This window comes from Apteryx rowi, unplaced genomic scaffold (assembly GCF_003343035.1).
Source record: "Apteryx rowi isolate R43461 unplaced genomic scaffold, aptRow1 scaffold_123, whole genome shotgun sequence".
Classification (NCBI taxonomy): domain Eukaryota; kingdom Metazoa; phylum Chordata; class Aves; order Apterygiformes; family Apterygidae; genus Apteryx; species Apteryx rowi.
The window spans coordinates 1,441,646-1,456,534 of NW_020447453.1; the positions used below are offsets into that span (position 1 = coordinate 1,441,646).

The following is a 14,889-nucleotide window of genomic DNA, read 5'->3' on the forward strand; positions in this document are numbered from 1 at the left end:
TGTGTAATTTCTGTGGTAGTTCCCCAAAAAATACTATGTGGCATAAATGAATCACAAATATGTCTGACCTTTGTGTTAATGTAAGTGGTATTATTTATGAGGCCAGAATTATTTTGGATACTGGAAATGTGAATCCTGTGGTACAATGTAGTACTCTGCAGTTTCAGACTTAATATTATGTGAATTAAATTGTTTAAAGAAATGGAATTATAGTTCTTTCAGAGCAAAAATTGCTCTAGGACTGTGCACATGTGTGCTTGTATGCATAAATACTTCGTACAGACCAWATACTTTGTACAGACCACAAAGAACCCTAACCCAAAATGTAATTTAGAAGAGAAGTCCAGAGTTTGTAAATCTGGAGAATTACAGAAAGGGGGGGCTTGTTTTGCATCAAACTTGATTGTTCTTAATACACTACAGCAGTGGCACACTGGAGGCAGCTGCTTCTATATACCATTTTGAGAAGATGAAAAAATTGATAAACATTAGCCCCTCCATTCCTCCTCAATCACTATGCTTCAGTCCAAGGGAAATGTTGGTTTTATTTTTGTTTTGGAAATAGTCTAGGTGGTCAACTCAAAGGGAGCAAGTCTGTTCCAGGCTTTGAGTCACTAAAGTGAATGCGGGTGGTTCCCCTGGTAGTATTCATAGTAAGCAAAAAGAAATAAGTGCGCATTTCCATTAAGTACATGATCAGGGTGATGTGTACTGTTTACAGCATACACTTGCACAGAACTAAGCATATTGGATTGATTAAATTCATGTTTAAACCAAAAATATGATGGCTCCTCTCTGACTTTTGTTTCTCTTACCAGATTCATATGTCACCTTTTTGATATCAGTGGCCTAAAACTTAGCATCCCAGAAAAATTTTTTTAATTGAACAGAGATTTTTATAGTCCATATAAACTAACCTCTGATTTTTATGTGTATTAGTACTGAATCTGCTTTTTATAAATAGGGGTACAGCACATTAATTAAAAGAAATTTCTTGAAAGGTGGAAAGTATTATGTAAACGGACAATCATTCCAATCATTGCTCTATTTTCAGCTGGTTTGATGGTGTCACTTCCTTTCAAAGGAAACTGTCAAGTAGGTTGGTTTTGTTTATATAGGCTTTTATTATTTCATAATATGAAGTAGCTGCTTAAAAAGTAAATGAGAAATATGTTCCTTTCCCTGTTTTGCTCTTTGGCCTTTTAAGAAATGTCTATAGCTTCATTGCTGTCTAGACTGCGAGATGTATAGGGCAAGCAGCTCCACCCTTCCTCTGGGAGCAGAAAGTAGTGAAGGGATGCAGTGATCTGACGCATTTTCATCCTTGTGTAGCCACTCCTGCCACGAAATACGGCAGCCCCATGCTAAGAGGGATGCCCGCTAATGCGATGCACAATGGGGAGGGCATGCCGGAGATGACACTTCATTCCTGTAGATGATACTTTTGAAGGGGTTTCTGCTTAGCCTTGTCAAAGTATTTTTTAACTCTCAGTAATAGGAGAAAATTTAAAAAAAAAAATGTGAAAAAGAATTCTGACCACTCATCAGTTCTGTTTCAGTGGTTATAAAATTACTGGACCAGGTCCTGATCAGTTTAAATAAATAACTGGGATCAACATGCAGTGGTTTTGACTGGACAGGAATAAGTTCCAACACTAAAAAGTATAGATTAAATCTCTGTTTGGAAATTGCACCTTTAGCACACTGATGTGACACACTTCAGATAAAATAGTCCCAATAAAATTAACCTCTGTGTTTGGAACTTGAAGGAGGGGAATACTCGGTAGGATACTTTTCCTCTGTTCTTCAGTTTTCCTGTCTTTACACAGCCTTAGATACAATACAAATATACACAGTAAATTTTATTGTAAAATAGTTGCCACACTTTTTTTTTTTTATTGGTACAACACTTTCACCGAAAAAGGGTTATTAAATAAATACTACAAGGAAACAAACATCTGGTCTTTTCCTATGCAGAGTGATTGACTCAGAGCTCCAAACTACCTACTCAGACAACACAGACTAAAACCCCTCTATATTGGCTTATGAAAACAGAGCACGTATGCAGAGTGTTTTCTTCCTTTCTCCTCATGAAGAAAAGTTGCTCTGCAGTATATGGAGAAGGAAAAAAGTCACTCATGTTAGCCAGAAAGCAATACTGCAGTTGACTGCAGGCAAACTGAGTGGTGACTGGTAACCCCCGCAGTGATGTGCCTGCCCTTGTATTTCCAGGATTCTGCTCAGCTCCCAGTGAGATATGGGTTAAAGCAGAGTGGCTGTAACACACTCTGTGGCAGGATCCTTGATCAGTCTGGCGCCTGCACTGCACAGAGTTTCCAAAACTTAAAAACAAAAGGAGCCTACCAACTACTTAAAATAACCCTTTGTTCTACGGTGCATACGGTGGAGGCTTTTCTCCAGGCAAGAAGTAAGTCGGTGCATAGAGGGGTGGAGCATTGGGGGGAAGACCGTAGCTGGAGCTGGATTGAGATGAAGGCTGAGTTTCTTCTGATAAAGAAATGTCAGTAGATGATGTTCCTGGAAAATTGCTGGCAGGCTGTATATAGACAAAGAAAAATACCTTCTTCAATAAAGGATTACAACCCCATTTGCAGCTCTGAGTTAAGTGTCTACCATGTACATATTATATAATAAGCCAGATGATAGTTAAATTTCGCATGCATTGCAGCACAACACTCACTGGAGTATTAAAGCATGTGCTTAAGTATAGTAGTTACAGTGTGTAGTGAAACAAGACAGATTACATCTGTAACCAAGTAATTTTTAATAGGCATTGTGCATACAGCTAGGCAATAGAACAGAAGAGGAATTTCTGCAACAAGGGATGCTCTGGCTTCCCAGGTGACTCACTGTACCTGTCTGGCTGATTAGGTTACATGTAGCTGCTAGTTTCCAGGCATCACTGTGAAGCTTAAATTATCTCAGTTACAGTACTTGCATAAATGCAAGGTCTTATTGCTGTGCCAAATGCAGACTCCTCTTAAGAGAAAATTTTACATGTAGGCATGTGTCCCCTTGTAAGTCTTTCACTTTGGCTGTCTCAGTTATAATGGGGTTTGGCTGAAAGAAGCACAAAAATAGACAGACTTAAGGAAGCAGCCCATGTTCAGTAACAAGCAGAGTTTGTTAAAAGGATGCATCTAGGGACTAATGTTCTGGATAAAATCCCACCACTACTTTAAACCAAGTTTTGCCATTGATTTCAGAGGGCCAGGATTTTTCACTCCTCCCCTCATATGCCAACACATGCCAGTCCATGGGCTTCATCAGAAGAGTTGTGTGCTCAGCTCCCCTCAGGTTCAGGCCTAAAGAGCCTGGAATTTAAAAAAAAAACAAAGAATAGTAATCATGGATCTATTTCAAGGGAAATGAAAAATCTGGGTAAGTAAACACGGCTGTCTTGGGTACTTACCATGCAAAAAAAAAATAGTAGTCCTCATCTAGAGCGCCAGTACCAAGGCTGGTACTTAGCCTGTGGCCTCTCAGGCTGGCGTTCCCCATGCCGTGGTGCCAGCTTCTCCATGGGACTCTGGGTGAGCGGGGCGCAGCCCCGGGAGTGAAACCCCCACAGAGAAGAGACTGTTGTCCTGCGTTTGCGCCGCAGGATGACTGACTGCAGGGTTACTGTGTGAGAATGGGGACTTTGTGACAGGAAGGTTGTTCATGCCCTTTAACTCTCCTGGAGGCAGTGCAGGTATACTTAAGGACCTGCTATATAGATCATCTCCAAGAGTAGTAGCTGGGGCTTGGGGTTTTTTCTGGCTGTTGCTTCCCTACCCTCCCCACCACAAACTGCAGCCACCATTTCCATCTGTCTGTCTGGAATTGCTTCTGTAATGTGTTCTTCTTTGGCAGGAAGGACTGGCACCACCTTTACTACTGGCATCACCAGCAGCCCCTGCACAGCTATTCATTTACCCGAGCAGTTGGCAGGCTCATTACCAAGACTAGTTACAACTGAACTGTACCAGTAAAGGAAAAGTAGTAGTGTTAGCACATGCCATGGTAAATAAAAGAAATGCTGGCTTACATCTTTGTCAAAATGAATTCCTGTTGTCACTTTTTTCTTTTTTGCATTTTTCTGATTTCTGTTTGTGTACAAGGAAGTATGAAGTAAACTAAGGCGCTCCTACCAGCAGCTATGTGATTTTTTTTTCTTTTAAGGCTTTCTTCACCCTGTTCCAGAAAACAGTTATTCAGTGAGATACTGGATTCAGCAGGGCACCAGGAACCAGTCTGGTCCATGGTGGGAGCGTCAGGTGAATATTAAGGTTCATACTCTGAGCTAATGCAACTTGGGGCAGCATGTATCCTGGGAGTGCTACAAGCCAGACTAACCCAGACCTGGGCGGGGGGATACATTCCCGGGAGGAGCAACTATGGCCCTTTACTGGCCCAAGGGAACACTGGCCAGAGAGCGAGGTGCATCTTAGGGTCCATTCTGCTGTACAATTAGGTTAAAAAAGAGCTGAGGCCTGAAGGTGAGAGGCCAGACTCCACATGGGCGTCACATGCACATGGTGCACACTGCCATGCTTGTGGCATTGTGTGCTGAGACTGGCCAACAGCATGTGCAGCACCACCCCCGCCTGTACAGGGCCTGTGCTGGAAGGGCTGCTCTGAGAGTGCCCTGGGAGCTGAGGCTCTGGCACACCTCTGGGGATCAACACAGGTTTAAGTGACTCAGCACTGCCAAGGCACAGGTGGCTCTTGGCCTACCTGAAAGCAAAACCTTTATGCTTTTGAGATGCCTGAGGGTGCCCTGCCAGACCTCTGTGACCAGGGATATGTGTCAGTCTGGTGTAGACCTTGGGTCCTGTGTGCATAGCTTGGAAACATGAGGCCATCTCAGATGCCCTAGCTTTAGGCAACTGAATTGCATTCCAGGATAGGGTTCAGCTTCAGATTTTGATGTCTAAATTAAGGGCTCAACAGCACAGCTATTTAAGCTCACAGCAGAGTGACATGTAGGAACTGAATCCCACCCCAGTGGGTCAGTGGAAAGGCCTTTTGGGGTGCATTTGTGCTGCTCACTTCATAGATCTTCTTTAGGCTGAGATTATCCGTGTGTGAGAATTGCCTAGCTTGCTCTGTGGACTTGAAGGGTAGACCAGCACAGGTGGAGACACCTACACTGCAGACACCTAGAGCTCCATTCAGCTGCCCTTGTTTAAGTTCTAGTCTTTTTAGGATGCTATCGGGTATCCCAGGTGTCCACACAGACATGACACAGAGGCTGCAGGACCTGGGCCCTCCCAGGGCAGCAGCAGGGTCCAGGTGTGACCAGATGTCATGTCACACAGCATTAGATACCTAAATGCCAACAGCATTTACAGTTAGCCAGCATTTACGTCTAGCCAGGTGAATCCCAGGCCCTAAAGTCTGCAGTTGCCTTAAGGATCAGGAACAGCTGAGCAGGGGTTGTGAAGGCCTACATTATGCAGTTGTGCACTGCTTGGAGCATTTGGGTGGGTTATGAAAGCCTCCAGCCCTGTGGATTCAGTCCACAGCTCTCAAGTAATAGAAGTGGATGACATTTAAGGATCTGGCTGGTCCAAATCAGGCATGCTTCTTAGTTGAAATTACAAAAGGGTAAATGTAAGTTTATTATGATGGATTTTTTTTCTACTTATATAACTATTCCATTATACTGATGCAGTAATTATTTCTCTCTGAAATGCATGCAGGAATACAAGCTCATGCAGGAAGGCTGTTTACTCTTTTTTTTTTTTTTTTTTTTCCCCAGGAAAAGGATTAAGAGCTTTCCCTTTTGGAACCCAGTGCTTCTTGCTAACCTTTCCTGGCTTGGGGACAGCTGGTGATGTCTTCCTCTGACTGTTATGAAGGGGAGAGAAGACAAATGAACACACTTCTTAGAAAAAGTAAAAATCTAGAAAAAGAACTGAGTTTATTTTGGAATGCAAAAGAATTTTAAGAAGAAAAGAATGTTAAGAATTTGGGGTGAATATAATGATGTATTTCTGTTTCTCAGTGGATGCAAGCCTAAACAAACAGTTACAATTGATCCTTACGATTACTTACATGCATCTCTTCAGCTTAATTCTTTCTTTCCTCTGTTTTTAATCCCCTTTTCTCTCTACTCTTGGCTATGTGCTAATCGAACTCTGCAGAACAGCACAGCTTTTCAGCTAAAAGTAAACAAAAAAAGATCCCTGAGTGTGCCTTTTTCTCCTCTCAACCAGTGATCTCYAAAAGTGCCTGGCCCAATTTATATTAATAAATAAGATGCACCAAGGACTGTTCTCTAGCCCTGAGACCAGCTGACACAGCACGTACCAGTTCCCTACAGGTAAACTCTTGCCACCAAGCCAGTGTGACTGTACGTAAATGACCTATTGGGAATGGTCCATCATCCTTGCTGTCTCCTGACCTGGGTGCTGCTGGAAGACTGTTAGATGGTCGGGGCCAAACCCACATCAGGCACGTGCTAACAATCCCTGGTGTGGATGATCAGTTATTTACCCAGAATAGATATAGTCCAGATACAGATGTGGGTAGGTGGTCCACAGCTAGTCCACGTTAAATGTGCAGTGTTTTCAATTAAAAAGGGTTACAAAACATGCAGTACCTGTTGGTCTAGCACTACACAGTCAAAGAGAAACAAGTCATTAGGTTGAATTAAACATCATTACTGTGCTTTAAAAATCTGAGAACTCTTATGATTGCTCTAGAGTTTCAGTGTATTTAGTTATTTACAGCTCATCCCTATGTTCTTCACTTCAATTTGTCCACTTTTTGCTGCACCAGCCAAACAGAGTCATGAAGGTCACTGATGTCAGCTGTGCCAGGCACAATGCCCTGGCATGGCACAGGAACACTGTTGGCCTTCTAGCTGGGCGAGGGAGGGAAGAGGGTCCACTCAGGCCTGCAGAACATATGTGTGCCAACACCTGGTGCAGAATCCAGACTCTGATTAGGTGCAGACACCTAAGTATTGTGCAGGAGGAGAGCTAGGTGAACAACGGTTCAAGGGACAGAGCAGGGCTTACTCTTTGGTATGAGTTGGGGGTGGCAGTGGTGCTGACCCTGCAGGTTAGAGCACTTGTCTGTGTTTGTGCTCTGTCTCAGTCCAAAGACTTACAAACCCACCTGCCAGGAGACTGCCCTACTGTCTGGCCAGGCTGGATGCAGGCATGGGAACTCTCTTTCTCTTGCCTGTTGCAGTGCATCACGGTGCAGAAACGAATGCAAAAGGGCCAGGAAGAGAAACCATATGAAGAACCCTGATCTTGTAAACGAAGAGGTAGAGAACTTGAACACAGTCTTCCTCCTGTATAGGCAAGTCCCTCCTCCTGGGGCTGCCCCTGTGTTTTCTGTGATTAACACTGAAAACAGCCCTTAGGTCACCCCCCTCCCAGACAAGTACCCTGCCACAGAGACTGCAGAGTCTTAGCATTTGGTGTAACCACCATAACACAACTCCAATGAGACTGGTGGTGGGAATGGTGCTTTCTCCACTGGAGCTATTCCAGACCCTGCTGGGATAGGAACAGGAGATGAAGGTTTGAATCTCTCTGGCAAAGGAGGGTTAAGAGCCCTCTCGTCACCTACGTACCTTCCCCCATCACCAGGCTACTGGGGTGAAGAAAGCAAACACCATCCTCAGCACGACTCATTGCCCTTTCCAGTCCAGCTGGAGTCAGTGCAAGCTCAGAGTACAGCTTGCACTTTATCCTTCTGAAGGAAGCAAAGCAGAGTTGACTCAATTCATGTTCTATCCCCTCCCACAAGGGAAGAGAAATGTAAATCTGGCAACTTTCCATCCTGCCTTTAGGCCAGCCTCAACTGTAAGGCTGACCAGACTCTGTCAACTGCCACAGCAGATCAGGCCAAGGTCTAGCCAGCTCCGTACCTCTGTCTCAGCAGTAGTCAGTAATAGATGCCTAAGGGAAGACTAAAAGAAGGGCTCTATCTTCTGTCAAGCCCCTGTTGGTACTTGTGGCAGGCAGCCATTTGGAGATTTCCTGGGCTGCAGGTAATATCTGAAGCACTGTTTTAAATAGCAACTGATGGACTAAGTCCCCAACCTCTCATTTATATTCTTCCACAACATCTTGTGGCATTTGAGTCCTCCTTGGTGTGTAAAAGCCCTTCCTATTTCTGGCTTATCTTGCTATCTTGTAGCTTTACTGGGGCTACCAAAATTTTGTGCAATGAAAACCATCAGTGATATACAGCCACAATCCTTTCCATATCACTTATGACTTCATAGACCCCTTATTTCCTCCCCTCTCTTGTCTTCTTTCTACCTGAAGAGTCCTAATCTGTTTATGTCTCTCCATATAAAGAGTAAGGCGTGTAAACTTTTCTGCCAAATTCTGTATGACCCTGCCTCTTGTCAAACTCCACAGGAGCCAAGATCTACCACTGCAGACTTTGTACTGAGGAGCAGCTCATGGTTTTCTGATGGAGTAAGAACGGTGCCATTTTGTACTATACCTGAAGAGGTAACGGGTAGGATGGATACGTAGAAATAGTTGCTGCAGAAGGACAAAACCCAGCGTATGTCAGGATCTGCTGAGCAGGGTTGTACAGGATCTGAGGAGGAGGCGCAGCACTGAAAGCAATTTGGGACAGCGGTACCTGTTGAGCACAAAAGACAACAATATATTAGCACAGTGTAGAGAGAGCTGGAGCAGAAACTGGTTCTAATATAAGTGACTTGACAATTTAGTAGCTTTCTGTTTTCCAATATAATACAATACTACAAAAATCAAGTAGCAGACAGAATGAGAGCAGAGCGTATCTGGATTGACCTTTTTGGCCAGAATTACAGAGCTATTTTAATCTTCTTCCCTTGGAAAAAGACTGCTGGTGCTTCCCTAGCATCAGTTACAGCAGCACTGGCAGGACTCCAGAACAGAGATACCCTGAAGAGCAGAACATACAGCTTTGACCTCCTCTTCTTCCACTTGAACACCAAACACCCTAGTCCTTCACATTTTGCTGCAGTCTCTTTGCATTAGCAACTAGCTGATGCCCTTCTGTCTTTTCCTCTGCTTTTCTAGACAGATCTACGAAGACCTCCTCCCCATCTGGAGCACTTGCTCTTTCACAGGCTCCCTCTCACTTGTGAAGTGGATTCTCCTGCTGGCCCTTATCTTATTCCTATTGCATGAAATCAAGGAGGGATTCTCATTTCCATCATAGTTGAACTGACTCCTTGATCATATCCTGTGGCTCTACTGGCATGTCCCTTAACTGCCACGCAAGGTAAATTCTGCAGGAAGACGTAATGGCTCATATTAAAGCAAGTGATAGAACTGGGGAAAAAACAAACAGAATAAAAACCTGGATGTAACAGAGGACTTGTGTGCCTAAAATCCTGTGCTATGTAACCGTTTGTGAAGGACAGTGGAGCTGTGTAAAAGATTTTCAGGGCCATCTGCTTTGCAAATCGAGAGAATCTCAGCGGTTTCTTTTCTCTCCTTTGTTTTTATTAGCAGATTCCCGTATATGAGAGCAYGGAATTTGCTTTTTACTGAAATAATAAAACATGGTGATTGTAAGACAAATACTGAGAGAAGAGGCCAGGACTTTTTTGGCATTTCCTTTCAGATTTATCAGTGAGAGACATGAACAACTGTACCCTTCAGAGATAGGATGCAGGCTGTGGTTGAGTAAGGGGTGTATTAATTGTGTCCATACATGGAAAATGTATTGTAGGACACTGGTATGCCACATGAGGGTATCTGACAATCTAGGCCTGAGCTCTGCAGAGAAAATTGGCACCCCAGGAACTGGCACAGAGAAAGGCTTACCCCAAAAGTAGAAACCTATTTCATGGTAGAAGGCAAGTCTCTCACCTTCAAGGTACCCTCCTCAAAACACCTCCAGTCTCCCTGCCCTGCTGGGTGAATACAATGGGGAGGAACAGAGAAAAACTTCCTTGTGGAGAGCAGTAGCAAGAAACAGTTAATGAGATGATTGCCTTAGATCCAGCAGCTATACAAGCCAAAATGTGGCTCACCCTGATGAGGGCTGCATCAGGGTCCAGCACGTGCCCTTCCACAGCGAAGGCTCTGTCACTTCAGATCCATCTGACTACAGACATAAGCAAAGCAAGAAACAGTCTTTTTGCACAACATGAAACAGAGATATCTGTTCTGAATTTGTCACCACTGTTCTGCTGTGGCTCATCATAGGTGTCTCTGTCCCAACCCCAAGAATCTCTCTATATCCTGTTATGTCCTCTGCACCAGCAGCAGCCATATTCTCCAACTGCTAAGGACAAACATTGCAACAGTCCTGGCAGACAGGTTTGGGGAGTCACCCATCCCAAATCCACTGATAAAAGCGCTTCATTATCAGGCCATSTGGTCTCAGCCAGGAGCCAGTAATGATTCACAGGTATGATTTGTGTATATTTAAGCTAGTTAGATGCTAATATCAAGTATTCTGGTAATGACACTATGTTAAATTAGTCACATAAAACACAAGGGTAGGTAGAGACATTTTAAACAGGAGCAGGCACCCAAGTCAGAGCGGTAAGGAGCTGTTAACTGGCCAGTCGAGCACTGGCAGTGCCACTTGGGCATCTCAAAGGAGAGGCGACAGTGCTTATTTCCAGAGCAGCTCCATGTGACACCCAGCGGGGAAAGCAGGGCTGTGGCTTGTGGCCTTCCTTGCACCCAGCCACACATGCTGCTGCTCCCTATGTGCTACAGTTGTGCAGTGGCAGAATGAGAAAGTTCAGCTTGCTGATCTCACAGAGAACTGCCAAAACATGTATTTTTGAGCTAGGATTATTTATAACATCAGACTGCACCTTTAGTTATAGGAATGCCAAGACACGAATATGTGAAAAGTAGCTAAGTAGTTCAGGGTCCGTTTTGCTGGGGGTTTTTTGAGGACAGTGAGGGAAGAAGGGGAGAGAAAAGGGAATGATATTTAATCTGTCTACATTCCCTTCAGAAGTCCAAGAAGGTGTTTGAAAAAAAAAGCTGGCATACTCCAGCASGATCAGAGGTCTTTCTGATTAATGCAACCCTAAACACAGGTCAGGCAGATTCCTTGGCAAGGTGTGTCAGAAAAACATCAACAAGTCAACATGTAAATACTGGGGGCATGGAAGAGACCTTCTACATTCACTCTTGGTACTAGCAAGTTAAGTTCTTCATTCATTCCTTTACCTCTCTCTTGCAAAAGAAATGACCATGGTGTGTCACCATTTTGGGTACTGTAGGTATGTACTTCTATTTGCATTATATCTTAACCTGCTGTTTGTTAAAGGTGATTATGCTACAGACGCTCACCAGCATTCTGTAGCCCAGCACRCGGTAGATCTGAAAACAAGATCCCGTCATACCCTAAGAACAGCTCTAGCTCCCCTTGCACCCAGCTGGTTACAGGGGACAGCCCCGCAGATGACACAGGGGACACTGACACCTCAGGGTGAGGAGAGGACAAAGTGATTCCCACTGAGCCAGCAGGGCTCTCTGGCATGCAGCAAAACCAGGGGGAGCATGCCAGGGTCCAGAGGGAATTTGTCACAAGAAAGAAAACCCACAGGCACCAAAACAACACTATTACTTTTTTCTGTTCAGGAAATGTGATGGGTTTAGAGGCAACTGCACTGTGTTTCGCAAACTCTTTCCTCTGTAACATGTTTTGGCAGCCAGAATTCCCCAGAGATAAACATGATGTTTTTTCTTTGACTAGTCAGCCTAGCCCTGTCTTTTCTGGAAGTCAACCTTAGAGCAATGCCCTGAGGCATTTCAATGGGCTTTAGAGCTCTCCGTGGAAAATACCAATGGGCATTTCTGTGGGAAGATAACATCTTGAAAGAGAGAAAACTGTTCTCACATTTCTAATTTCAATTTTAATTGCTTTTCTTATTTCAGTCCTCTTCTTTCTCCCCCTCTTCTATTTGATGTTTTCTTGGCCCCCCACTTCTCCCAAGAGTTATGCCTTTCATAATGAAGGAAAACAGGAGATCAGCAAGCCAGTTTTGGTAGGTAACGCAAAAGGACCCTGAAAAAGCACAGGCCAGAGCAAGAAACAGTCATTTCGTTTTGGATTGCTTCTTTAGTAGCACTCTCACAAACATAGCATGGTTCCTGTGYTGAGGTAATTGACACAAACTCATCTTTCCCCTTAAGCTAGTGAGGGTTTTTTTTCCACTCCCGCTGCAGAGCAGACATTAAACAGCTTATTCAGATCAGGTTTGTTAGCTGGAGCCTCCACAGACTTGCTCCAGAACAGCGTCTTGGGGGGGAAGCTGCACGGTCGCTATTGCTGCCTTTTCCTTGTGTGGCGTTTTGCTGCCTGGTCGCAGGGCTCAGAGCTCAAAGCAGGCGCTGCCTTCCAGCCCAGGGAACGTGCCAGGCCATGGAAACTCCAGTTCTCCCAGGAAGGTCTCCACAGCTTGGCACCTGCCAGCTCTCTGCACCCCTCGAGTCAACATCTCAAGGAAGCACTGGCAACTCCTGCAGCGGCCCTTAGCAGAAGCAGTTGCAGCAGTCTGCTGCAGCCCAGATCCCCCTGCAAGAGGGAGCACTGAGAAAGCTTCTTTGTACCTGCCTGCACAAGGCTTTAGAGGCTGAAGGTGATAGTGGCAGGGCAGGACACTGCTCTAAACCAAACCCTTGCTTTCCTTTTTTCTTATCTAATTAGAGCTTGGCCCCTACTCTAGGGGACCCACATCTCAGGGACACAGAATAAACAACATTTTGATCACCTTAAAGCTAAAGAAGAAAAGAGAAAAACAAAAAAAAAAAGGTGGTGGGGGGGACACAGCAGCACCAGAAAACTTCACAGCCCAGTTAAAGCCTTGTGGATGATAGCTGTCTTTCCCTCCTCTTGTCACTGCTCTTCCCCTCTTTTCCCACTGTAGCTTTTTCTGTTCCCCTTCTGCTATTACTCATCTCAGAGGGAGGTGATGAATTAAGCTGAGAAAGCTGCTTCCAATCCCTCCTGTCAAGCAGCCACAGCTGTTCATTACTAGCTGACTGCAGTTTGCTATCCACTCCTTGCATCAGTCCTCTTGCAGTTAGGCATAAAGGATCGGTCAGCTGCACATTTTTTACATGCGGGGACTAAGTGTGGTTGTTTGCCTTATGCTGGAGAAAGGCAAGTTTCCAGCAGATGTTTTGCAACTCTTAACAAAGGCAAATTTCAGATAATTCACATGGCCCTGCTCTAATGTGTCATTTTTAAAAGCCCTGACACATGCTGTAGATAGCCTGGACACGCTTGCTAAGGGAAACGCACAAGATTGGTTGCATATAAGAAAGGAGATATGTTTTAGGAAGGCCAGGAAGGCCAAAGTCCCTTCCCAGCATACTTCCAGGCCTTTTGCTGTCAGCTGCTGCTCACTCCTCTCTTTTCCAGTAAGCCTCTGTAAGCTCCCATGTAAGCTGTCATCCCAGGGACACTCTGGGTGAATCTCTCCCAGGCTTCACCACTGATTGGACCAATCATTTGTATCCACAGAAGTGAGGAGGTTTTTTAAACATCTGGCACCATGCAAGATCTTAACAAAAGCCACCAAGCCAAGGCGGCCAGATGAGGGCTGTGCTTTTGCCCTGTTTAGCTGCATGTTTGCGGATTAGCTACTCCTGGCCCCAAGGCCCAGCAGCTGGGCTGCCACAGAGGCCGTGCTGCAGCCAGTGCCCAGCCAGGCTGTGCTCTGCCAGAAGCACAACAGGGCCAAAACCTCCCGAAGAAGCTTCCTGAGGTTTGCCAGCTGGCAGCAAGGCTGCAGGTAGCCTGCAACATTACCCCATCCTGTCCCTTTCCTCTCAATCTTCTCTGGCATCCCTGTATCAAAGAAGGGAAGGATTTGGCCTACAGACAGGGAAGCATAGCTATTAATTCGGGCAGAGCGATGAAAGGGGAGCAATCACAATGTCCAGGCCAAGGAGATTCAGTTGCTACAGCTCCTGAGCTCCTAGTTAGCTCATACCCCATACGATACAGCTGCAGAACATCCCAGACATGTCCTTCCTGTGCCTTGGCCAGCACTTGAGGTGCAYTTTCCAGGGCTGCCTCAATTTCTCCTGCTACCTGAGGACTGATAGAGGGGGCAACACCAGGAATTAATGCACCAGCATGAACCAGTAACTTGTTGCTGTTACGGGAAGATATTCCCCCTCGAGCATTAAGCCCTCCTGTCACTTTTGGCAAGTGATGCTCCAGAAATGTAGGAAAGGTGTGAAATGGGCACTACTCTCTGCTTGGAGGAGAAGGAGCCAACTGAGCAGTCAGAGCAGGGCCTGGATGCCCTCCAGTTCTGACTGGGTCCTTGGCTTACTGGCTCCCAGCTCTGAGCAGCCCCACAGTCTGTTCCCCCCAGTGCAAATCACACCTGGAACTCTTATTTTCTCCTCCTTGCTCCATCTCTCTCTCTTTCCTTTCACTTTTCTTTCTATTTAGTTTATCTTCTCCTGAATAGCCACCAGAAACATCATGGAACTAATGAGGCATTTGATGCTATCACAGCTCCCTTCTGCTCAGGCATTTCATCCCTGTCCCCACACCTCTGCCCACTTAGGTTGGAAGCTCTTCAGGGCAGGGGTCATCTTCTGCTCTGTGTGCTCAGAAAAATGAGAGCCACTTGGTTGATCTTTAGGCACTGCTGTAGCAAGCATGACCAATGACAGTGATAATCCAGGAACAGGTACTTCACCCTTTTTACATGTCAGAAAATCTAGGCATATAAGGCAATATTCTACAAAATCACACTGTGCCCTGCATTCAGTCTCCTCTGAATGCAGCAGTGCATATCAGCACAAAATAATGGTGTGGCACAGGAAGCAGTGAGGAATGGCATTTCTTAGTGAAACAACAGAGAAGATTAATGTGACCTGAATGCAACTGTTTAAATAAAAACTTAACTGGTACATC

At 45.1% G+C, this 14,889-nt stretch overlaps 1 protein-coding gene across 1 annotated transcript in view; it reads right to left on the reverse strand.

Moving 5' to 3' along the window:
* Positions 1-2,350: 2,350 nt before the first annotated feature.
* The window catches only part of TMEM255B (transmembrane protein 255B), an 86,112-nt gene continuing 73,573 nt past the window's right edge, over positions 2,351-14,889 (reverse strand). The window contains exons 9-10 of the mRNA XM_026055385.1: positions 8,482-8,625; positions 2,351-2,557 (exon numbers count right to left, since the gene is read on the reverse strand). Of these exons, the coding sequence (XP_025911170.1) occupies positions 2,390-2,557; positions 8,482-8,625 (312 nt within the window). The 3' untranslated portion in view covers positions 2,351-2,389. The remainder of the gene's footprint in view (positions 2,558-8,481; positions 8,626-14,889) is intronic.